The sequence below is a fragment of the Aptenodytes patagonicus genome, chromosome 4 (assembly GCF_965638725.1).
Source record: "Aptenodytes patagonicus chromosome 4, bAptPat1.pri.cur, whole genome shotgun sequence".
NCBI lineage: Eukaryota > Metazoa > Chordata > Aves > Sphenisciformes > Spheniscidae > Aptenodytes > Aptenodytes patagonicus.
The window spans coordinates 20,034,598-20,060,853 of record NC_134952.1 but is presented as its reverse complement, the minus strand read 5'-3'; the positions used below and the strand labels follow the sequence as shown (position 1 = coordinate 20,060,853).

General features: G+C 43.2%; 1 protein-coding gene across 2 annotated transcripts in view; it reads left to right on the top strand.

The window, feature by feature from the left end:
• The window catches only part of PPARGC1A (PPARG coactivator 1 alpha), a 383,797-nt gene that overhangs the window by 289,904 nt on the left and 67,637 nt on the right, over positions 1-26,256 (top strand). The window contains exon 1 of one of the 2 annotated variants that reach the window (XM_076336038.1): positions 25,341-25,509. The exons of the other annotated variant lie outside the window; for it this stretch is intronic. Within the exon in view, the coding sequence (XP_076192153.1) occupies positions 25,462-25,509 (48 nt within the window). The 5' untranslated portion in view covers positions 25,341-25,461. Of the gene's footprint in view, positions 1-25,340; positions 25,510-26,256 lie in introns of those variants that run through there. 2 annotated transcript variants of the gene reach the window in all.

The window sequence follows — 26,256 nt, the reverse complement described above, 5'->3', positions numbered from 1 at the left end:
AGGACGTTGTTCCCTGTCTCTAGAGCTGGCCATGGGCACCTTGTGAGTGGGTTCAGAATAGCCTAGGCATTTGTAGCTGGAGCTCTTGACTTTTCTTACATTTTCATTGTTTTTGGTGTCTCTCAAGGCCTGCAACAACCAGTTCTGTCCCTTTTTTTTTAAGCTCAATTTCTCGCACCAGTTTCTCTGTTTCTAATATTTCCATTCCTTCTTTTGACCACCGCAATTTGCCCCTTTTTGCCCTCCCTGCTGCAGATCCTCCCAGCCTTGCCGCCTTTCCTCATGGCACCCACTCCCCTCCGCGTACCTCTCCCCTGCCCTTGCCCCCCTCCTGCTCCCCAGCTAGGGTCCCTCCTCCTGCCTTGCCTCTCCCCTGCCTCTCTGCTCCTCCCTTTGGTCCAGGGTAGCTCAGGCCTCCCTGAAGCACCAGAGGCAGGGGCGAGGCAGGAAGCACTGGTCAAAAAAGGAAAAGTCACCCCACGTGCCCCCTGCCAGAAGTGCTTCCCTCACCCTGGAGCCAGCTTATAAAAAATGGAGGGGGGTGTCCAGAGGGTGCCCCTGGCAGCCGAACCTCCCCTCCGCAGAGGATGGGCTGCAGGGTGCTTGGCAGGGCAGGGGGTTTTCCACCGCAGGTGCAGGGAAGCAGCCTGTAACGCCAGCACACCTTGTGCCTGGTGTAAAACTATCTAAGCCAAAGTTCAGGTGAAGGGCAGCCATGTAGCCAGAAAGTCATGTGGCTCTCATGTTGGTTAGTATGTCACTTTGAACAGCTCTTATCTGATATTATTGTGACTAACCCGGTGCTGACAGCATGGAACAGATTACAGGAGCCATGTGATGATTATTTAAGGCATCGCTGAGTATAACACGTGGCTCATATTAACCCATTCTTTCCAGGGCAGCTCTGTCTCTCTGTGAGCGACACCTGCAGCAGGCGCCCTGCCCTGCCCTGCCCGGGAGCGCTCTGTGACCGAGCTTACCTTGGGTGCCATATTTCAGACAAGATTATTTTTTAATCGTTCCTCTGTTTTAATGTGGCCTTTCAGTTTGGAGCAGTTCTGCAGGCTATGATTGCTTTTGTAATTTTGTCTGATTTTTTCTCCTTTTTTTTTTTTTAAATAAAGGATCAGTTGTGACAGGTGCCTGTATTTCATATTTCTTGTGGCAGCACGTGCCAATAAAATTCAGAAGCTTTTTTGTTTTGTTATGGTTGATCTTTAAAGTTATTGAGAACGGTGCTGAAGTCATAGCTGGCAAAATAGACCTCACTGTACATAAATGTCAGCAGCGCCAAGGCGATACTTTCCGAGAGGTAACGATTCGCGCACTGACGGGGAAGGCGAGGTGAGCACACATATTGTACCCTTTAAACAGGCTGACACCTGCACGGGGCATTTTGAAAACAATGCCAAAAATGTGGCATTATATAAAGTGTGACAGTGGCCCTGACTGTTAAACTACTTCGACAGATGTGTTAAATGCCATGTGTGAGGATACCGGGTGAAAAAGCTTGGGCTCCCAGTGAAGTGCAGCGTGCTGGCCCCAGGGCTGCGGCCTCAGGCAGGCTGAGGGGGCCGGGGCCATGGCGTCTCTCCCTCACAAGGTAACATCAAAGGTGTGAAGAATTTAAATTCCACGCCTGGAAACTCTTGTCATATGAGTAGCGTTACTTGTGTGGTAACCCGCAGAGTAACGTTACACCAGCAACCTCTGGAGTGAAAAGTGAAACGCTGGTGGGATGGGGGCCGTGGCTTGTCTCCTCACATGGGCCCACCTGCCAGCTGGGTGGGAGGTGCTTGCTGTCTCCCCTCGGGGGCTGCCTGCAGCCCACCCTGTGCCCCCCCTGGCAGCGTCCGTGGGCAGGGAGCAAGGCGACAGAAAGTTTAGACATCGGGATCAGCTTCCCTTTGCACAAAGGGAAGATGCAGGAGTGTGAAATCAGCATTATTGGGGGCGTGAAAGCCTTTCCTGGGGCTGTGAAGCCAGAGGAGGTTTGGCCATGGGCTTGGTCGGGAGCCGGGAGGAAGCCCAACAGGAAGGTGTTGTGTGAAGGAGAAATCGTGCCCCTCCCCTGGCCCTATACATGCGACCATGCTTCTCTTCCTCTCTTGTCTGCAAAACCTCCGCCTCAGGAAAAAAAAGATGCAGGAGAAAGGTTGAGAAAGTCTGGAGCAGGATCATGCAGTAGGTACCAACCCTTCCCTCCATTTTAAACTCTGAGCCAAACCCAACTGCGATCACAAGGATTAAGGACTACAAAACATGGTTGAGACTAATTACAAGTGAGACTCGGAAGGCCCAGAAGCTTTTGGAAAGGGGCTCAAAAATCCCTCCGATGGGGCCCTGAGCACTCTTAGTTTAAATTAAAAAAAAAAAAAAAAAAAAAAAAAAGAGGGAAACAAAAGAGAAACAAAAAACCCCTTGGTTCTACCGACAGCACATGCACAAGTGAGTATGTTGGCAGAGAGCATGCATGTGGGATTTGTATTGCTTCAGGGGGGGAAACTGCAAAAGCGCAAGGATGTCCGTGCTGGTGTGGGGCTTTGCTTCCTCCTCCAGCAAAACTGTGAAAGGTAGAGCCACCGGAGTAGGAAACAAGAGAACCGCTGATTGAACTGTGTAATAGTAATAGTCGTAGTAACAGCGATAGTACTAATTCCCTGTGAGCTTTGGTCAGTACTTGAGCCCAGCTCTCAACACGCTCAGGCATGCTGGTCAGTTCACCCTTCCTACCTGTATCGTAGTTGCTCCATCTGTAAAACATGACTGTTAAATTGCTAATACGCAGATTTGTGATGAGCTCAGATCATTAATATTTTGCATTGCTTGGAGATCCTTGATTAGAAAGTGCACAGAAGACTAAACCATTACTTTCTTCTTTTCTTGAGCTGAATTACTCACGTTCAGAAAAACCTGTTTTCTGCAGAGACTCTATGAAATGTTTGTCCTAATGCTCATTTATCGTGAGTGGCACTGATGGAACAGGTGCTGGTGTGAAGCAGATGTATCTGTATAATAGTTTACTTTGATGGCTCCTTTAAGAGGCTTCATAATCTTTATATTTTACCATTGGGTTTGGAATTTTATGCTCCTTTAACAGGTGTATTACCTTGATCAGATGTTTTCATTTTAAACTATTGACTTACGAGCACATGGCCTGCAGGGATTGATGTGCAGCAAATTGATTCCTTTTAAAAGATTTATTCTTATATTCTCTTTTTATTTAGTGTAGGAGTTCACTAGAAAACATAAATGATTGATAATGACAGTTCATGAGTAAAAATGAAAGTGTCCCGCAATTAAAACCTTAGTTTAAAAGCACATCTGTAGAAAGAAATCAGTAAGGATGGGAATACGCGTAGAAAAATCCAATCTAAAATCAGTCAGAGTTTAGTTTTCTGGGTTAACATTTAACAAAACCAGCTTTTTAAACATTTCTTCTCTACTCAGCCACTATTGTTTTTGTGCTCTTTTATCGTTCAAAGAGTTCAAGCTATTTGAAAAGGATGTGTGCAAAGATTACCTTAAAATGACTCATTGTAAAAGCTCCCTACCTGATGAATTTGTCCTATTGGAACCAACATCCATTTTAAGAGAATCCACTAAAAAAGCTCAATCTGTTCAGCCTGTGAGATGGAATGCAGCAGCAGAGTCCTGCCATGAAAATAGCTTGTGTAATCAGTGGAATATAAATGGCAACAGCATCATGTACTCCCTTTTATGATGGTGGAAAGGGAAGGAATTCAGTGGGCAGCCATATGACCAGGTCCAGCATGACTGAGAAGCTCACATTTTTGCATTGCGCTGTGGCACAGGATCTCATGTGTCCAAGGGGAGGTAAATTGTTCCCATGCCTTGTGACCAGAATCTGTGTCTGGAGGAAGCAGCAGAATAAAGGACCATTATTTTAGCAAAGGCATTGGAAATCTGTGTGACTGCTGGAAGCATTAATTAACAAAATATTTTCTCATAATGGCTAGCATCCTTCTGAAAATAAGAGTGGGGAAGCTGCTTGAAATAAAAAACTGCATATATGTCTGGGCGGCTTATAGTTTTAAAGCACTGCCTATGCCAACAGAAGAGGCAAGGACATGGCAATTACTGAAGGTTTAATACAAGGATAAATTTAAAGCAACTTTATTCTACGTGTCAGCCTCCTACATGAATGCATGATTTGTGTTGGTGCCAATGTGGGTGGCGTTCGTTAGTCTCTGGTTGGAGTCCAGTCTGTGTTGCTGCGTGAAGCGAGTGTGATTGGGTCAGGTCAGTACTCTCTGAATGACAATCCACATCATAAAGCTACTGTAAATGATTCAGCATGGTTTGGTATTATTTTCAGCCAGTGCCCAGGAGAGGCCAGGACTGAGCTAGCATTAAGAATGAATTGTCCATGCTTCCCGCTCTTATATAACTGCGGGTTCAGGCCACAGAGCAGTACGTCAGGAAAATGAGCGCAGCCTCCTTCCGCAATGTAGATTACTTGTCTTCCTTAAGCAAAGGTTGTGAACCAGGGTGGAGGGATTCGACATGGGCTACAAATGCGTTTGGTTTTCAGAAAGCACCTCAGAGCTTCCCAGAGAAACTGAGTTACAATTCTGCAAGTTGCCAGGACTTGTAGGAAAGGTGCTGAATACCTTCTACTTCCATGGTGACCAGGGACATTTCCCCTATTTTTGTAAGCAGTTGGCATGCTGAGTTTGCACCTTTAATTTCTAAGTGGATACAATGTGTTAACTTAAAGCCAACAATTCAGTTGCATACAGGTTATTGCTGCAATTAGTGGCCATTGTGATTTTTTTTACTGCTTGGTTCTTCTTTGATCTCTTATTAAGGCACCTTTGCAACATTAATTTCATTAACTTCTTGTTTGAGGTCATACCAAATTGCCATTTTCTTCTATTGTCATCCTCAAAAGGGTCTGAATAAGTTACTGATGTAGATACCTAGGTAGTTTTTTGAGTGATTGTAGAAGGCTACAGAAAGGCAGACTGGGATGCAGGACGTCAGAAAGGGACAGACCAGAAGGAAAGAGGAAATTCACAAAAAGCAGAAACTCTAATTCCTAATTGTCTAAACTTCATTTTGTAGCAGCTACATTTAGGCTGGACTGATGGCTGTATGATTGCTCCATTTCATTGAGTAAAAAACGTGAATATTGTGGAGTTTTACTTATGTACCAGGAAAAAAAATAAAGCAGAGCTCTGTGTGCTTCAGACTTCGCTAGTGAGTCCAGCCAAAAACAGATGGAAACTCTGCCAAGCCCTTTTTCATTGAAGAGTTTTCTTGAAGCTTTAAGAGGGGAAGATCAGAGTGCTACAGGCAAAATTGCTGATTCCTGCTCAGGGCACTACTCTTCCCTGCGCCTAGGACCATCTTACAAACATGGGCTGGGCATCTGGTAGACTTAGGCTGAGTTCAGTGGCTGTGTTTGTGAGTGCTGCCCAGGCCCGAGGACCATTTGACTTGGGGTGGAGATTAGCAGAATCTGCTGGATTTTGTTCTTGTATTTTTAGGAGTTTTGAAACCTTGATGTTTTGCATTGCTGCAAATGGACGGTTTCAGCCTGTCCCTGGGCAGTAGGAGATCCCACGTAGAAGACTCGGTGGTGTTCGTGTTGCTATCTCATGATGGGACTTATGCTATCAGCTATAATGTCATACTAGTGCAGGCCCCACACTTGGGCTCTTCTTGCCTCATAGAAATGTCAGTATCTTTTTTTTAGTTCTTCAGCAGTTACATTGTCCTTCCAAGTACAAATGTGCTCCTTTACTTACAGACTTTTCTCTCCTTTAGAACTGTACAATCCCATTATTTCAGAGGGGACTGTGTCCTAAAAGAGTAGAAAAAATGTTTGTTTCTGGTTTGGGTCTTTTTTTGCTCTTATATATAAAGAAATACCATGAAAAACCCATGGAGATGGAGTTCATTATGTTAATCCCATCTCTAAAAACGCTGCCGTGCTGCGGGCCTTTGTTGTCAATAAAATGTCAAGCAATGGCATGTACAGCATGTTGTGCAGACTTCAAAATGCCGCAGCTGTAGGACTGTGCTGTGTTTTCTACACAAGAGCTGAGAAATATGGGAGGGATTAATATCAGGTGCAAGCCCCAGTGTTAATACCGAAAACCAAAGCGAAAAAAAAACCTTACAAAGAGTTTTCTTCAGCGTATTTGTAAAAATTGGTTGTCATTCTTCATACTTTGAAAGACATCTGCTCACATTTTATAGTTTACGCCTAGTTTACACAGGAAAGCTGGTATACTAGTTTGCTTTCTCAAAGGGGCAATGTCTTTCCCAGTGTTAATGCCAGTGTACAGCCTAGTAGTTTCAAAGAAGGGCAAAATCTAAAAAATTGGGACCTTTTGGTGCTATAACCTAGTTATAGCCATTAATTTATCACGCTTGTGATAATACGGGGCCAGGTAAAATACCAGAAAGCAAATTGCCCTTTTAATACCAAGAAAAGGGATTTTTCTTCAGCACTGACCTGTTTTATGAAATTGTGGATTTTGTGTTGTAAAGGACGTGATGCACAACTGTGACCAGTTTGGAGGGCTCCCCTCCTGTTGCAGGCATGCCTGGCTCCAGGAAGGTGAGCCAAATACATTAATAATATGACCCTCGCCAGCAGAAAGCAACAGGGAAAATACTGCTTTCCTGGAGATGTGTTTTTATAGCTGTAGTGCAGAGACTAAAGGACAGCACCGTTTTTCATTCTCCTAAACACTAAAACAGGAAACTTTGCCAGAGTCTGGGCATGTGGTAAGGAGGGGTAATGACTGTGAGCACATAAACTACTCTGACCCTAACTCTGAAATAAGTATCACACCTTGTTTCTCAGACATAGTCTTCTGAAAATTTTCCTATTTTACTGGAGGAGTATCACCATCTCTGCTTTTTCACACAGCACTGACACAGTGCTAACCACTGGTGTGCATTAATACCAGGTCTATGTTATGGACACAGTTTCTACTGATTTTCAAGAAAAACTAAATACATTGGAATGAGGACTGGGCATACTATGCTAGTAAATCAAGACCAGTGATTTAGTTTAGGACATAAGAGGGATGAGGGCTGTTGTGTGGAAGTAAGAGGGATGAGGGACGATGGCTGTCATTTCAGGTCATGTAGGAAGCTCTAGCCTAATCCATGACCATAGCATTTTCATCTCCATGCCGCTTTCACACTGATTTCAGTGACCGGGTGGTGGAAGGAAGAGACATATTACTATTATTATTTGATATGAGTGAGCTCCTGTGGCCTTCCTGGATCTGTGGTACTTGCCTGGATCGAGCTTTGCCTTCTGCATGGGGGGCCAGGCACTCTGCTGTGCAACTCCATCCGCCTCTCCCTGGAGCAGCTTTGTTAGGTTTCATATAATTACGGTTGATGTCTCTCAAAAAATATTGCATGTTATGTTTTATGTTCCTTTTTGATGCCTCGTGATAGGGTTTCTTTCAGCAAATCACCATGTGCAAAATGTGGAAAGATTGCAGCTGTAAAATTAATTTCATTTGTATTTAGCCAGGTGTGGGTGTTAAGAGACAACCAAAATCTGGCATCATAAATCCTCTTCCAGGGGAAAAAAAAAAGTTAGTATCTGCATTCGGGGTTTCTCTTGTCTTCCAGGCTCTTTTTTGTTGTTTCACTGAACGTGCTGGTGCTGCCAGGTTCCTTACAGCCGTTCTTATTTTGTCTGCTGCTGGTTTGTGTGTTGATTCAGTAGCTACAATAGTGTACCCTCCCTCCTTCCTTTCCTCCTTCCCTCCTTCTTTCCCTTCCTTCTCTCCTTCCTTCTTCCCTTTCTCCAATATGGGGGCAGACAACCTGAAAAATACTTTCATTAGCACATAAAGAGGTTACACTGGCAACCAGCTTTGCATCTAGTGATTCTGTGACAAACTCTTTTAAAAATCAAACCTCATTTTTTTCAGTGTGGAGGCATCTCTTTTTATGTGTAGTATCAACAGAGATGGTCTCTTTATGTATGGTTTTGGAATGTTACAGGTAGTTCCAAAACAACCTGCACCTCCAGAAAAGTCATTTTCTACCTGGAGGAGGATCTGGGTCTAGCACGGGGAGCCGGGGCTGTTGGTGGGTGGAGTGGTCTGCTGGGCTAAAGTTTGGCAGCAGCGCAGGACTTTGTAAGAGTACGTATGAGGATGAAGAGGTGCTACTTTTGCACAGAGCTCTTGTGACCCTACTGACATTTCTACTTGGAAGAATCCCCTTTTTAAGGGTGAGAAATAGTTTAGTTTGCTTGGCCCTCTGTGATATGTTCCTACCTCACACTAATGCCAGTTGTATCAGATAGTTCTAATTATAAATGTGACAGCTCTGAGAATTTGGATTTTAAAATCCTGGGTTTTTTCATGTGATAAGTTGCAACTCCAAACCAGAAAAAGTTACTAGTAGACTTAACCAGGTTAGAAGGCAGTGCTTTAGCCGCAAAAGCACCTAGTCTGCACCTGGGTTTGAGCCAGGGAGTACATCTGCTATATATCTCAGAGAGAAAAACGAAAGTATCCTATGCCATGAGATTGGTATCAGCAGGGTCCCCTGTTTCCAACCATGCACATTTGCTCTAAGTCATGAAATTAATTAATAGAGAAAATTTCTTGTAAAATACAGCAGCAGTTCTGATTTACATGACTTCTGTGCATTTACAAGAATTTTTTCCCCCTATGGCTAGAGCTTTATTAACAGGTTTTGTTCCAATAAATGAACTTACACGCATGTATTAGGCGGAGATCTCAGGGATCCAGTCTCTGCGACAACTTTGGCATTCCCTCTCGTTTATTTATTTGCCCCGATCCCGATGACCCTTTCTCTGTGCCATCTCTCTCCCCTCCAGCTTAGCTACTAAGCCACCTCTTCGGTCGCTGCAGTGAATCAGCACTTCTGGCAGGCTCGTCCCTCCCGCGCACTGCCTCCAAGCACGACGCCGGTGCTTTGGTCTCGTTCGCCGCTGAAGGAGCAGGGCTCAGCCCTTAAGGCAGAAGTTTTCTTGCAGTTTTACAAAATAGCAAATAGTAGATCAAAAAGTCGTGCTGGGTTTTACTTCCTTTTAGGAGGAGAAGATTTTTGCTGACGGTGATCCAGGGGATGCTTGCAGCCTCGTTTATAGCACTGTGGGGGCATTCGGATAGTTTGTAATAAGTGTAATAAATACAATAAGAAATAAAATAAATTGAAACTAGACACATTGCACTTGGGAAAGATGGACCTTGTAAGATTCACAGATCTTTGAAAATTTTGAGAGACTCTCTGAAATAACTGCAGAAAATAAACAAAAATCCAATAAACACATGAGCTCTCTCCCCTCTCCAAGCTTGTTTGCAAATCCTCTTTTAGGTCATGCTACCTACAAAAGAAAGGAAGAGAAGGGAGTTCTTGTATTTATTTCATTACAAGGAAGATTTTCAAACCCAGGAAGGTGTCTCATTCCAGGTGAAACTCCCCAGAAGATACACAGTTTCTCTCTGGGCCTTTGGAAATGTTCCCCAAATTGTTCATACCTTCTTTGGTCTGGCAATACAGAGCAAGAGGGTGTTTGTAGACCATTTGCTTGGAATGAATAATACTTGAAACCACAGCTAATCTCACCAACCTAGTTGGTGAATAAGGTGTTATTGAATTAAAGGCTCAGAGCGTAGCCCACAGGAAAGGAGAAATCCTGCTTCACTGGAATCTGTGGCAAGGCTGTTGTTGATGGGGTTGCGGAAGGGCAGGATCAGGCTCTGTGTTTTGCTTTGAATGCATTTTTCTTAAATGGTAAGGGAAATGAAAATAATTTGCTTCCAAAAAAAGTTTCTCATAACCAGTACAGTAGCAATGTGCAGCAGGATTGGGAGGTCCTGAGCTGTATTGTTGTTGTTTTATTGTTCAATAGTTTTTTCTCCTCTTACCTTCAAATCTGAACTCAAATCTGGGCTCAAATCCTTCGTGTGTGTTTTCATGTGTGGTTCTGTAGGCATTGTTTTCCTTAACTTCCATTGATGTAAATAGTTAAATAACTGAGGGAACTGGAACCATCTAGTATTACTCCTCTTCATCAGATAATTGGCGCTTTGCAGGCCTAATATGCAATATGTTGATTAGTGCTTTTGTTATATTAAGAAGTTTATTTTTACCATATGCCAAATCTACTGTAGATTAGTCTCCTGTACGCAGTTCATTAGATGGCTTGGATGAGGTTTTCAAAGTGATGTCAACCTTGCCTCTACTTGGGAACTCAGTCCTGCAGAAAATCACAATACAGTATATGCATGCAATGCCTGTCATCTCAGGTGAGACACTGGGACCTCCAGAGTTCAAAACATGAGCTCCTGGTGTTGGCTGTGAAGTGCCAAAGCTCTCTGGGTGGTCTCAAACAGACTAGCCTCCTTCTGTAGGCTGTGCATAGAGAGTGCCCTACAACATACGTTGTTCAGCAGATCGCTGCACATCTCAGATGGCATTCATATGTGTCCGTTTTGTACCTTGTATGCTGAAGTGTTCTCGCCTCTGCTGTGCAGTGAGATGTATGAAAGAATGCATGCAGGTGTTGGCCCATGGAGGGATGTGTGAATATAAATGGAGTCTGTATTTTCAAAAGTGGTCCATTGTCTTGGGGATTAATGGGAAACTTGATCATCCGGTTATTGCCTGCAACTGCATACCCTGTGAGTACACCAAGTATTCCACATCTAGTGGTATGGATTTGTGTTTTTTAAGGTGATGGTTGTGGAGAGGATTATCTTTTCTTCTGTTTACTTTATTAAGCCAATTAGAAATGTTCAAGACTAGGAGGTGTTTTTCCAGGTCTTATGATCCCATTAATTAAACAACGGAGGGATAAGTGAAGAAAGAAAACAGACTACAGAATAAGCTGTGTAAATAAAATACAATAACTAACTTCTTGTCTGGTGGCATCTTGCTGAGCAGCCTGATTATTGACTACCCAGCCAGTTCTGCTGATACGACCAACATAAATTCATCTTTGCTGCTGTTTTACCGATGCTAATGCCAAAGAACCAGAGGAGCTCTAGGAAAAGAGAGCTGGATTCAATTCTGGTTCATGAATCACATATTGAATTGTCAGGAAAGGAACAAATTCTGCCCCAATTGCCACTATAACTATGATAGGTAGTACTCATGTGTCTCAGGGCAGAATATGGTCTGAAATGAAATAGATGAGGTCAAAATCTGTTTTCATTGATCACAGAGAAGGCAGTGAAGCTGTAGAGGCAAATGTGACAGCAAAATATTGTCAGCAAGGCCATTCCTCTTGCCAGTGATGCATCACGGCAAAAAGAAGGCTGTTTGATTTTCAACCTGCATGATGTGTTGGTTGGGTTGATAAAAAAAAGTAATCTTTCTGTAAGCAAGCAAATTGAACTGAAAGTAAGACATAGTGATTGACACTGAGTTGCAATATGCCATTTATATATGGTCTTTTTGCATGGGAAAAAAACATTCAAGGGGCATTTTGTTTTTGTTGGAGAAAGTATTAATTTTTTTTTTTACTTATATTTTTAGAATATTACAAAAGGGAGACCAGGAATGTGATTCCAGGAATAATCTTCTGTTATTCCATCATATATTCTGCAGCCCATTCCATAAAGATGACAATAATAAAAAAGCAAGGGATGCAATATGAGAAACAACTTTCTGTTAGGGCGGCTGGCTTTATAGAATAGATACTGAAGCAGCAAAGAACTGAAAGTGGTTTCTGAGAAGTGTTGACCTCCTTTCATGCCACTTACTGTGAATTAAAGCTGTGACTGAGAACTAGTTTGGGCATGTGGTACAGCACTTACAGCAACTGCTGCCAAGGAACAAGATTTGTGTTTCTAAGGAAATGCAACAAAAGAAAATGGTTTAAGAGGCAGTGGCTGTCACTGTGTAAAGAAAAGTATCTATGTGCAGATAGGGAAGAAAGGCCGAATTGGGTTATTCTATACGCAGGTTAGTGTATGTGTGAATTCTTGTAATGTGAGATTCAAAATCAAATGACTGTGGATTGTGCAGGGTTTAGCATGTCTCACACTGTTGGAGTTTACAAAGTCGAGCTAGCTAAAAGCAGTTGTGACCTGCTCTGTCCCTGTGATTGACTGCTGTTTGTCATTCTTACGGGCATTATTAGTAACAGTGTCCTGCTGTAGGAAAGGGATACATTTAGAGCAAGGAAACTGGGTTTTGTGGCTTCTTGGAACTCCTTTCTTAGCAAACCAAAAGGCAAAAATCTTCAGCACTTCTAAACCAAGGCTGCCAAACAGTATCACTTACCATTACCTTTAGGGTTATAAATATCTTAGGACGTGACATCCACTCGCTGATTTGTAGCAAAGATGTTAGGAGAATTGTTCATGCACTGAAGTTTCATTAAGGGATGAAAGCCATAGCAAAACACTGAGGAAAAAATATTGCTATATTTACACAGTGTCTTAACTCCTTTTTTTTCCCCTCCTGGGTTGGAAAGGGAACCACCTGTCTCCTTTGCTGATGTCAGACTGCTCCCTGGAGACATGGTGCTATTAGAAAGCACATGATACTGTACATATTTACACCAAGCCCGTATCTGATTGAGATTGGGCTACGAGACCCGTGAGTTCACAAGTTTCTTCATCATACTCTCATGCATTAAACATGTGTTTGAACTCTGGCTTGAAAGCCGTGTGATCTTATGATAGATGTATTTATGTAATAGTTAAATGAATGATCATGCGCTCTCCAGCTCCTTTTCCATGCAAATGTAGAGGAAATTGAATATTATAATATTTCAGTGAGATGTCCTCAATAACAAATTACTGTTTAAAATAACCAATATTTGTATGTATATCAATTGCCTAGCAGTTATTTTTGTCTGCTATTTGCATGATATGGAAAAGACTTTTTCTAGCAAACGTTTTAAGCTACTTGGTGCTTCTTTCCTTTTGGAATGATCACAAGGGTGCACATTTAGGGACATATTTTCCATCTGTTTTTTTGAAGCTGGCAAAGCACATAATTTGGAATAGAAAAGAAGAAGTCTGAAAGTACCCAGATTTGAATTGGTATGTGTTTGAGCCATTCTAGGAATTCTTGTTCTGTAGCAGTTGGTAAAAGTGAAGGAATATATTGCGCCCTTGGATGCAGTATACAGGCAGTGCTCAAGGCCAACGGGAGCCCTATGTGAATGCCCAGGGGCACAGGCCCTAGTGTGCCCCTGAGAGCTTTACTGCTCTGTTACCGCGGCAGAACCTGAAATGATCAGGAGGGCTCTGTGAACCCCAGCTGCTTGATGCAGTCCTGGGGTGTGCAGGCTTGTTTGAGATGGGTCAGGGTCCTTTTGCAAAGTCCTGGGCTTGTGCATCTCTTCATACAGCCTTGAGTGATGTGCCTGCCGGAGGGACCCGCTGAGTCTTCTGTGTCCTGCCAGTGGCGGGCATGGGGCTCCCAGTGCAACCAGGCTGTGGGCTTGCTCAAACGTCCCTGCAACTTTTGCCGGAACACGGGATCTTTGTAAGCCAAAGTCAAGCTTTGCTACAGCTGTATGACCCATGTACGGCTTGAGGCCTGAGCTTCCATGCAGAGCAGTGCTGGCATAACGGTGCTTCTTTTCGGAGCGGGGATCTTCACCCAGTGAGCCACAGCTCACCCACACTCCCTCTGCTCATCCAGAAGCATCGCCTTAACTCCTCATGACAGCTTGTCCTTTTGATGGGACTGCTTGTTGCACGTGGTGAATAAGGATGACAGAATCTGGCCCTATTGCTCTAGCAGCGGTTGGATCAAGCTGGGTGTGGTTCAGTGCAGTAATTTCTCATAGGTGGGCATTTTGAAAGCACCAAAATACTTGGGGACGCTAATGCTCCTGGGAATCAGTGGGACTGCAAGCAGCTGGGGAAAAAAGGCTCCAAGAATGTGAACTGCCCCTGAACCTTGCTGCAAAACCTCTCTAACTATGGGGAGTAGAGCAGATGTTTGGCTTTGGGTTAGTAGTGTGCCTGGGGTCTCAGGTTGCCCAAATTAAGCCCTGAGAAAAGAACTGAATTTCGTTTTGCCATAGTCTAGAGTAGGATGGCCACACCACAGCTGTTGAGTTGCTAATGTCTCCTGAGCAGTTCAAGCGCAATTCCTGGGCTGTGGAGATGCGTTTTCACTAACAACTGGATTTTTTTTGGCTGGGGACTGGTAGGTTCCAGTGGAAAAACCATACCAGCAGGTGTTGCTGAAGACAGCACTACTAGGTCACTGTGGGATCTAGCTTATTGCCAGCGTGCACCCAACTCATGGTGGTACAGAGGGAGCTATCAGTATCTCATGCTCCAAGATCTCCTTCCTCGCATTTTTTTAGAATATGTGATATATTTAGTGCAGTTCTTGGCCATATGCTATGGATTTTTTTTAAATGGAGATTGAAGTGTAAGGAAAAACTGGCCATCCCTATCCTAGAGACAGAGGAGTTACAGCTAGAAATGAATTCTTGGGTCATCTGTTTCATCCTCATGTGCTAGCACCATTTTTTTTGTATACTAAGCCACACAGTGTTGTAATATATGATTGATATTAATTAGGTTTCTGCAAAGTACTGCACTCCTCAACTTGAACTGAACCAGAAATAAATATATTGCCATATATTAACATTTTATGAGTTGAGAAGAAGAATAGGATGAAGGCACCTATGTGAAATCCAAGTATGAGCTTCAGACTGAATTAATGCCAGCAGCGCCTTGAGATTAATTTGGTTACTATGGGTACAGAATAAGAAATAGTATACCATAATGTAACTATGTTTACTGATTCATTTCTGGCATTAAAAACTAAAACCACATTATATATGCAACAACAGTCTTTCCTTCCTTGGAAGAAGAAGGTGGGTACATTTTAGTAATTAAAGTGAATGTTGCCCTCTGAAAAGTGCCAGTACTCTACTGGAAGAAGAGCTGCTATTCTTTTACAGGATCTGCCCCATCACAAGCAGCAGAGCTGCGATATACCAGAAGAGACCTAAAAACCAGAGAAAATACTACCACCCCAGGAAGCTTCCAGTCTTCTACAGCTTCTTATTAAAAATCTCTTGTAACACGGTAACATCTGTTTCATGTACCATTCAACTGTGTTGGTCAAATGTCAGTTTTCTATCCTCGTGCCACTTCGTATCTCATCAGTATGTAGGAGAGGGAGCAAATTTTGCATCTTAAGATGTTGAAAGCTGGGTAATAATAAAATAATGCAATGGAAATACCATATATTCAGAAAGCAATTATTTTAAGGGGTTTCAGTTTTGACATGGCTAAATTAAGTATGAAGCTTTTTGGTTTTTATACTTGCTGTCAAGAATGTTGTTAAATACTGATACCACCTCCTAAGAGAACAACTTTTAAATACCAAAATGAAAAGGATAAGCATTAAATATTTTGGTAGATATATTGTGCCATAGTGTCTACTGCCTTGTTCTTAATACAAAGCACAGTAGGGCTTAATTAAAAAGTGATTGTACGATCTATCACAAACCTGCATTAGGGATATGGATGCCAAGAAAATTAAGTTGAATAGGTGGTGATAATGAAATCGATATTTTATTGAATAGTTTTTATTCCTATGCCTTTGTTTGCTATTCTTGCCTCCCTGTCAGCAGGTAAGACATTTTCCATCCAAAATTCTTTGAAAGAACTTATATTGTCTGTTGCTGCTTTGTTTCATTGTTTGATCAGTGTAGGTTATTTTGTTCATTTTTTGACAGAGTAAAATGCCTTGATAAACTTTTGACTCTGTCGGAGCAGAGCATGACAGTAAACAAAGAAAAGCAAGTCCTTTCGAGCTCGCTCCTGCTAGGAGTAGCTAGCTAACAACTGAACTGGTACAAGGGTGATTTTCTATTTCATGTAAGCAAAAGTCACAGTCACTCAAAGCCTCCAGGGCAGCCCCACAACCTGGTTTAGTACAGATTTCTCCTGTTCCAACTCCTGGTGTGGCTTCAGTAGCTGCTAAGCAGAGTGTTTAGCAGTAGAGAACATGGAAACATACTCACTGAAGCATAATACCCAGGGAAGAATATATACAATAAAAGTAAGTGTTTGTACAGCCTGGGCCAAAATCACCCTTGTTACAACTTCATCAACTTAAATGCTATTGATTTTTCAGGTACCACTGACCTGAAGTTGCTGGGATTGTGCTTGGCATGAATTTGACCTGTACTGTTAAGGCCAAGCAGAATCACAGTTTAGAAAGTGCAATGCAAAGAAACAGTTACCGCATATTCTGCTGTCTTGTAATTCTACACCAGTCACTCAGAGTTCAGTGCACTGTTGGAAAGTCTCATCTTTAAACGGGTAGAAGTGTGTCTGCAAGCGCTGCAGCGAACAATGAGACAAAAGAGCTTATTGTTCTCCTTCATATTTTTAAGAGTGGTATGTTGCAAACCAGACAGCTTGCTTTTTCTGAGCAGAGCTGCTGGGTCAGCTGGCACAGCTTCATTTTCATGTCCTCACTTACTAGATTCAATGTTGCCTGTGTCCTTTTTGTGGCAAACTCAAACAGCCAAAAGGGAAGGCTGGTTTTGATGATCTTGCTGCATGTCCTGAATGAACACATATTGCATATTGCAATGCGCTCCACATTGCAACTTGCAGCTCGTCTTGTACCTGGGCACAATAAGCAACATGGGATAATGTGCTAGAGGAGAAGACAGGCACAGCACAAGGCTCTGAAAGCCATGAGAGGCACTGGAAGCTTGCGTTTCTGCTATACAGCAGTATAGATGTTGGAAAGGTTAGGTCTGGTTTATTTTTAGGTAGCCTTCACATTGGGACTGATGTAAAAATGAAGGTGAAATAAAAATTGCACGTGTCTCTCCTGATTTGTCAGAGATTTTTGACAAAAAATGGATAAAAAATGCTGTTCTCTGAATTGGAGAGATTTTTTTCTGGAGTAAAGCTGTGCCTCTTATTTAGAAGAGAAGTCTTTATATTCTTGATTAAAATGCCAGTGCCATCTATTTCATTCCAAGATCAGCATTTTCAGATTTTAGCAAAGTTAAAAAAATATGACTTTCCCACTTATTGTTTTGGAAGATTTATTCACTTGTGTAAATGAATTTTAAAAAATTGGCAAGGCCTTTTATCTCGTATAAAATAAATCAGAAGATAAATGATCTTTTCCGCTAACATCACCTATCATTAAAGTGGCTAAATGAAAATCAAAATGTGTTGCTATTTAGTGCCTGCTTGCCTTTTTACGGGAGATGAAATTGAGCATGTTTACTGGGCAGGAATTGTCAGCGATGCTTCGATTTATAGCATTGTCCAGGATACAAATTAACAACCACCATGTGTTTCCCCCACTCTCCCTGGAAGATGGTAGCCCTGTCTCCCCAAAGTGTATGTCTCCAGCTTGCTGTGCACGCTCCTACCCTGCCTTAAAGAAAACCTGCAAACAATGTAAAATTGTGTTGCATTGAACTGAAACACAAACATTTTTCCATGTCTTTGTAAACAGGAGTGCATGTGAGAACGAAACAGCTGGAGGTCTACCTCCAGAAAACCCCTGGGGATGTGTCACACTCATTTCTCCAGTCTATGCAATCTCGGTTTAATAAATTGGTAATAATATTATGATGAAGTGCTCTTTGGTGTTGGTTTGCTGTTTTTTCAGAGGGTTTTTTTGCATAGCAACTTGCAACATAAATTAAAATAATCTTCTGTTCAGACAGTTTCTTATTTTTACTTGGTTCTTTGTTCCTCAGAGAGGAAGGGGAGCCTGCAATGGCCAAAAGGAAAAGGTGCACTCCGGTGAAGTCTCTATTTCAGTGCGAATCCTACACAGTCCTTGCAATGCTTTTGGTTAAATGCACTGCCCTGGCTTGCTGTTCTGCATGTGGAGTTCAACAGAGCAGAGACAACAAGTAATGTTTAATTGTGTCAGATCGTCGGGGACTTTTACGACGGTAGAGATCCATTAGGGACAAACATGAAAGTAGCAAACTTGTCTTATCTGTTGATTGGCATGAAGTAATGAAAGTACAGTCATAGCTTTTTTTGGGAGGAGGTATGAATCTTTGCTGGTACCCACTTATAAAATAATTATGAGACTAACCAGTGCCCCAGGGCAAAGGATGTTCAGCAAATACTAAATTTCTCGGGAACAAAGATATACAAAATTGTGATAGCTGGTGCAATCTCAGCGCTTTGTCCCTGTTCCATTCACAGGGGAAAGCTGGGGACGCCTGAGTAGTATGAAAATAAAAAAAAGGTGGAAATGTGTAGAGGAGTTTCTGCTTTTAACTGTGTTGGTCCCATCTTCTGTGATAAGGTCTGATTCAAAGCCTGCCTAAGTCCATTTAAAAATTCCCATTCCCTTCCAAAGGATTTAGAGCAGTCACCCCTTCCAGCCACTTTAACCCCCTTTTTCCTTTACTGCATTTTCTTGTACAGGTATGCAGGCAAGTGTTTTGGATAGAATAAGATAAAATAAAATAAAAATAAAATAGTAACTCAGCCCAAACCTTCCTATGGCTAGCAGTTCTCCCATTCTATCTCTGTACTAGTTTGTTTGGCCCTGAGTCAAAAGTGGAAGTACTGACAAATTTCTTGTCAAAGGCATCACTGGAGGAGGGTCAGCCTCCAAAGGTTTACAGCTGCACTTGGTACAGCTAATAACCCCTAGGCTAAATGCTTATCTTCCTTTATTTCAGTTATCTGAATTGGGGATGGAGGGAGGATGACATCTCTTGCCATTTGTGCAACTTTTTTAGATTAATATTGCAGCTCCAAGAAAAATGAATAATTGGACTTTTGAGCAGAGAGTGGAACCACGAAACCCATAGGGATTCCTCTAGCACTAGTCACTAGTTTGCATATTGCAAGTTAACTGCAATTCATGAAGGGTTCTGGCTAAAAATAACTTCAGGGCTCAATTTTGGCTGGCAGGAACTACTAGTTAAGAGGTCAGGGGAAGCTGATCCTTCAGGAGCCTTGTCTGTGTGAGACTGCGTTGGCTGTTGCGGTGAGGTGACCCTGTCTCCTCTTGGCCTGTCCCCGGCTGACTCAGGAAAACGGGGTGCAGGGGCTGTGGGCACCTGGGGAAGGGGACATTTGCTGCGGTCCAGGACCATCAGAGGCCAAGCCGTGAGTGCTGGCTGCTGCACGCGTGAAGCTCTGCTGCCCACCGACAGCGGTCTCCGCAGGAGCTCGCCTCCTCTGCAGCCAGGCATAACCCTGTAAAGGGTGACTTGGTGCATAAACAGATTTTAAAAAAACCCCAAAGCCAACAACTCCAGTTCTTTTGTGTCATATCTTCATTTTATTTTGTTTGCCTAAAATTGTAGCAGAGCAAATCTGTGGCCTGTGTTACTAAAATCCGATCAGATGACTACAGTTCAGAATTATTTCCACATTATACTTTGTTTTAATATGAAAAATGCCAAGAGCTAGGCCCAAGAAAAAAGGCTGACTCAGTTCCACTGAGCTCTGTCTGAAGAAAGTCTTATTTGAAGATGAGAGATGTGTTGGTAAGGCTGTCTGTCATCTCTAGTTTATTAAAAAAAATTGCTAGGAGGCACTAAAGCTGTCCACTGCCTTTCCCTCTGTTCCTTCACTCAGAGGTGCTTCATTCACATCGACTTTACCATAGCGGTTTTGTGTAAAACAAGATTTGATTTTAGAGTATTTAAAGGTTACTGCTCTCTCCAGTGCTGCGCTGCAGACTTGTGTGTGCTCCACTGCAATCACCTTCCCAGCCATTTTAGAGAGCAGATAGGCTATGTTATGGAAATACAGGATTTTTTTCTTCCACAAGCTACCGTGAGCCTTGGCGTGGATCTGGCAGGGAGTATGCTCACCTGCGCTGCTGTGGCAGCCCAGGCACCACAGCTTCCCTGTGAGCTGGGAGGTCCTGGCTCAGTGGCTGAATGGCCAGATGGCAAAGCAAGCCCCAAACGCAGTGTGACAGGCGGGTGGCAGCCTCAGTGAGGGATGGTAGCTTTGGAACAGCCGCAGCTCCCACTAAATTGCTTATGGTTGCATCAGGGAATCTTTTCTGTACCCTACGATATCGAATCCACAGTGGTTGTTCCTGGGATCATGCTCTTCAGATCCCTCTCAGAAAAAGTTGGTAAAAACTAGATTGGTATAAATGATGAACGAGTCGGGAAACAAGGGCTCCAGGCTAATACTCTAGGTGCCCTGGGGAAGATGGTGCAAGGTGGATGGTAACAGGGGTAACGAGAAGGATCTGGGTAACGAGAAGGATCTCTCTGCGCCCTGCAGAGAGTTACAAATACAATGTGTATCCCTGAGGCTTCCCCAGGTTCTACCCTTTGTGGCTGAAGCTGGAGAAGACAGTTGCCCATCCCCAGAAGGGGTGTGAGCATCCCAGCAAAGCTGGGAGGGGGAGAGGACGGGCACAGCTTCTGAGTGTGCGGGGAATGCCCCCAGCTGCTGAACAGGAATGCCAGAAGCCGGTTCCCTGGGTCTGATAATATCAGACGTGATCAGGTTTTGGTCTCTTCCCAGGGACTTGAACGCGTGGAAGGATAAGGGGAAAGAAGAACTTTATGATTTCTTTTGTTCCAAGGAAGTATCAGCAGTGAGGTGAGTAAAGGAGAGGTGATGATGATCTGCAACGGTCTGCGATTTTGATGTAGTCCTGCCTGCTCTGCCAACGTGCAAGAAGTTGCAAAACAGGAATCTGTCTCCTTGGCTTGCCTGGGCATCTGTGCTCAAAGAGCACCAAAGCCTCCCCAGGAAACTTACGTGTTTACATGGCTCTGTTTCTCAAACATATAGCGGCAATAAATTTAAATGTAGATGCTCTTTTACAGATTAGTCTCTCTGCGAAACAGTAACACCCGAGTGAAAGACATTGTTCATGCTGCTTTTAACAGGCCTGACAAGCTGGATTTTCCCTGCAAATCATAGCAAATGTGGGTCCTGGAGAACATATGCTCCAAATGTTGGGGGGGAAACAAGTGACGAATGTATTTTTTATGTAATCAGCTGGAGTGGCTTTGCTTTTCTTGTTTTAATAATGAGTAAGTGAAATATGCTTGTGAAGAGGGAGATGTTCAGGGAGGTATGAGGAAATTTAGGAAGATTTCTTGTAGTGGGTAGCTGTGCTCCTGCTTCACTTAGGCACTCCTGGAAGATTTTACTACAAGCACCGAGTTACAAAGAGTTGTGTGTCTTGCAAGCCTGGTTAACACTGACAGTCGGCTAATCTGCACTAATAGTGAATATTCACAGTCAGGTCCATTTGCATGTGAACAAGTCAAGTGCTTTCCCCTGGCATTCAGTGCTGTTTACTTGAGCGCTCAGTCAGTGGAGCCAGATGTGGCAAAATTCAGCCTGGTGTCAGTAATGTCAGTGACGCATCGCTGTTCGGAGAAAGTTATTTTGGACTCTATTATACAGCTCCTCAGACAGCAGCCTGTGGCCCAGAGCTGGGCCAGGAATTAATTTGGCCCAGATCTCTTGAGTTTTTCAGAGAGCTGGTACAGAGCACCATCATGGTTTTCCTCTGTTAAAAAAAAACAGAATCTTGGTTCATAACTGCCCTAGCAAGATTGGAGAGGGCACACTGCTTTATTCCATTGTAGAATTAGTGCACCAGTGAACCCAGAAGTTCAAGGAGTTTGACTCACTGGCTTATGCTATTGAGGGCATATTCTGGGTAGGATGAACTGGATAAATAAGGAAAAGAAGCTGAGAAGGAAAAAAAAACCAGCAAACAAATAGGATAGAAGTGGAACAGAGAGAATGGGCTGGAAAACAAATACAGGACCATGCAAAAAAAAAAGAGTAAAGATGCACAGAAGGAAGATTTCTAATAAAAAATTAACAGGGTACATATACTTTATATAGAACACCATTCATGCTAACACACCTTTGGAGTGCAGTTTGCTCTTTTATATACAGCATTGGCTGATCTGCTGTAAGGCCATTCACTCTTGGAGGGTCGAGCGGAAGGGGTTGAACTGGTGTGAGAACTGGTTTGCAAACCTCAGCTTGCTGAAACTCCAGCACTGTTTTTCTATACGAGTTTGGTTGTCCTTACTCCACTGGAAAAGTAGCAAACTTTGCTGAAAATCAGCAAGTACCACAGTCTTGGGTGCAAGGAAAGAAATTCTTTCTTCCTCAGTGCCATGATGAAGGGACTAAGTTTTGGATTTCAAAATCTCAGGGGCTCCAAAATCAGTAGCTTCTTTGAGAAATCTAAATTACAGGGAATAAAAACATGACCCTAGTTAGAAAATGTGGGTGAAAGAACAGGAGGAAGAGATAAAATGAATGCTGAATCCAGGAGAAAGTTAAGGACAGAGGGCTTGAAGGCTTCGGTCTTTGAATTCTGTTCCCTGTTGTTGCAGGCAGCCATACCTTCCAATCCTGTTAAAAAATGTATCAGGATTTGGGAATTTGTGCCCAAATGCTGTTGCAAGGCTTGCCAGAACTTTCTTGAATTATGGCCCTTGAAGAAGAAAAGGCAAAATTTGGGAATCACTGAAAGTAGGTACAGAGTGACCTGAAAACGGGAAGTGCAGGGACTGAGGAGGTGGTCTGATGACGGACATTTCAACAGGGCAGACTGGGTCAAACAGACCCGCAGACTTTACCAGCTGAAAGAGGGTTTTCTTTGTATGATTTTGTTATGGAACCAAATAACGTGTGCGTGCTCAGATATTGCCCCAGGAAAGATGTTTGTGCAATTCTTTCGTGTTGTCAAAACACAAGGGGAGAGCATTGCTAAAGCTACTAGGGACTGTTCAGGAGACAAGGTTTCCTTTGAGGAGAGCAGCTTAGGTGCTGGCTGGGTTTCACAGGCTTCATTTACATATGCTGCGGCTGCACCGTTTCCAAACTACACCACCACTGCAACTGCCTTCCTCGCTTTTCTCCTCTTACGGGCACTACGCTCAAAAAACCACATTAAAATGTGCAAAAAAGATCCTAGTGAGTAAATTTATACTATGGCTGGCGTTAGACACACTGATTTTTAAAAAGAAAATTCTTCCCAAGCAATGGGGAACCCTTGTTGAAACCTCGCAGTCTTTTGTAGTTGGAATCGTGCTTGGCATCCCTTCCAGGTAACGCTGGAACTGCCAGCAAAGTTCAAGCTGTAATGTGGACAGGGCCATAGAAAAGCTCTGGGGGACTCTTATTATTATTACCTATTGCTTGCACTGTCTACAGTGCACTAAGAAAGTTCTCCAGTCTCTAAAGCTTGTGTGGTGAGAGCACCACTAAGGTCACAGTTTATATTTATCAGTTAACTTGCTAATTTGAAGGGAAAGCAGTGAAGTGGAAATGTAGAAAATAGAAACAACATGAGCAGGTCAAAATATCCAAAACAGCAATATGAAATGTTCCAGTGTAAATACATTTCTATAAAAGGTGTGAATGAAACTTCAAAAAAAGCAGATGATGGATTCGGCACAGTCAATGAACACAATTATAAGTAGGTATTGAAGGAGACTATTCCACCAACCATGGATCCACAGATAATAATTAATAAGAATCAACTCCACTCTAGGCAGGCAGGTGCCCAGCATTATTTCACAGTTGACTGTTCAGGGGGTAGAGGTACTCACCTTTGCCCCAGATCTTAATAATTTACTGCAGTTTTATCATTAAATCAGCATATAATTGGGAAGGAAATGAGGTTTTTTTCATCGTGAGAGCAAAGCAATACCGTTAATTTAATCATTCGTAGGGAAGGCTTTCTGTAGTCATTCGGTATTTCGCTGTGGTTTTTTTTAATTAAGTAAAGTAAAAACAATGCCATTTTTGTCATCTGTGCTTGGTGAAAATATGACAGTGTGATGTGATTTGCAACTTAAGCACAAGCTGGGAAAACTGTACATTTTATCGGGACTGGCAATAATGAATTACAAGGGAACACAAATGAGCTAAGAATATATCTGAGACCTCCTACCATTTCTGAAGTTTCCAATGTCTGTGGGAAAAAGGCTGTTTCAAGAATTGTACTTCTTTTTATTTATTTTTTTCTCTCAGCAAAATCGCCATAGCCTCGTATAATAATTGAATTCATTTAGCCTTTAGAATACTCAAGTTTGCAAATAACAATGGAAATGAATATTTCATGACGAGGAGGATGATCAATTATAGTTTTGTGACTTTGACTGGTAGCCCAGTGCGACAGAGCCGGCGCTTACATTTCACGAGACTTTTTGCACCCAGCTAATTAAAAAACCTGCAACTTAAGACAATAAGCAGGCAGGTGGGGATAGTTAAACAAGACCTTTATTTGTTTTTTTTTTCCCTGTTGTGGGCAATGTTTTGCGGTTCAGTTTGGTACCTGGAGTTTGTTGTGTATGCAGTGCAAAGGGGCATCATAAACCAGTTACACCTGCAGCAGCCCTTATTGTCTGGGAAGGGCTTCGATGAGGAGGCACTTCTGTTAACAGCATGTCTGGGTTTTCACACGGCAAGAGGGGTTTTTTCTGGTTTTCAAAGAGAAAACGCTGGGTCCAGGTCAGAGGGGTTGGTGCAGGGTGTCTATACAGAAATGCACTCTGAGGCAGCAGTGCTTATAGGAAAAAGCAGATGGGGGTCTGAGCAGTTATGGGCAGGACTGTGGCAGTTGCTTGTAACAACACTGGTTTTAGGGTGAGTACACTGAGACAGAGAAATTATTAAAGAGCAGCTGAGAAGTACTGTAATCTAGATGGGAACAGGATCAGGCTCCCTCCTTGTAGCAGGTGAGATAACTGTATGAATGTTTTTTATAGATGCTTACTCCATTCCTGGGAAATGCTGGGGGGGGGGCGTTGCTGATGCATTTGGTGTGGAAAAACTAACCCGAGTTGCAATTATCGATGAGAAACTGTTAACCTAACCAAAATACTTGGCGAGGTGCAAAATCCCCAAGTGAAAAAAAAATGTTGGAAGGTGGTGTAACTTTTGCCAAACTCTGGGATAACCTCTCCAAAGGAAACAGCACCAGGGAGCTGGTGCGGGCGCTGCAAAGGTTAGGCTCAGGCTATTCAGAGCACGCAGGCTGTAGTTCGCCTTGGAGTTACTTCACTTTTTCTTTATAATAAGCACAGCTCTGCCTGTTGTTTGCTGGGGGGGGGGGGGGGGGGGGGGAGCAAGCCAAGAAACTAAAAAAGATGGGGAGGGATGGGAGCTATTCTACGGCAGGAGCAGAGTTTCGGAGGTGTAGCGTGGAAATCTGCTTTGAATCACAGCGTGGTGCCGCGGCCGCCGAGGTCTGAGCGGGTTTTGCAAAGATTTACTTCACTTCAGGCTGGGTCTGCCCCTGGGTGACGTCACGGGCTGGAGCAGCGGCACCAGAAGGCTGGATGAGTGACAGCCCAGCCTACTTTTTAATAGCTTTGTCATGTGACGGGGAACAGTAGTAAGACAGGTGCCTTCGGTTCACTCTCAGAGAGGGTCTCGTTGCCTGCATGAGTGTCTGCTGCCTGCCTGCCTGACTCTGGACCGTAGTTTGCCAGCTTTCCTGCCGTCGCTCTGCAGCTGGATGGCGTGGGACATGTGCAACCACGACTCTGTATGGAGTGATCTCGAGGTGAGGGGCGCGCGGCACGGGTGGCGTGTGGGGTGCAGGCATTCGGCGGCGACAGTGGGCTTGTCAGGGAACCGGCAGGATGGCCGAGGCGGCATACTTTGCAAACAAGTCCGAATCTTATCTCAACTCCAGTAAGTTTGCTATTTTAAGGTTACTCTGCGATGCCTTGAGCAAATCAAAGCTGAGCTCCTGTCATCAGTATCTCCTGCAGTTGGAAACTATTTTCATGTGCCTCTGGCTTGCTTTCCCGTCATATGCAATATTTATGCTCTAAGATATTGATATGAATCTGTGTCTGAAGTCTTTCCAGTGGCGTTTAGTGGCCTGGTTGGAAAAATGCCATGTTTGTTTAAAATAAGATTAACATTTCTTTTTCCAAAAAAAAAAAAAAAAAAAAGAAGTTAAAATTGACCAATGGCTTCATATTTTAATTGCTTGTTTCACTGTGCTCTGTCGAAGGTTTTTTCCTTGTTTATCAGCTGCAGAATTCAAACACGCACACAAGAATGAATACACTGTTGTTTGGCTTTAGATGCTTTTAAAAGAGATTTCTGGAAGGAGACGTTTCCCTGCTTCTTGTGGTATTGGAATAATGATGCTGTAGCTAATGTCCCGTAGAGCAGGGTTCTCAGTCAATCCGAGTAGTCCAACAAATGGTTAAATCCCACTGTACAGCAGAGACAACAGGATGAACCGTGAGAATAGAGTTTATGCAGGACTGTGTGAACTGCTGCTGCTGCCGCTGCC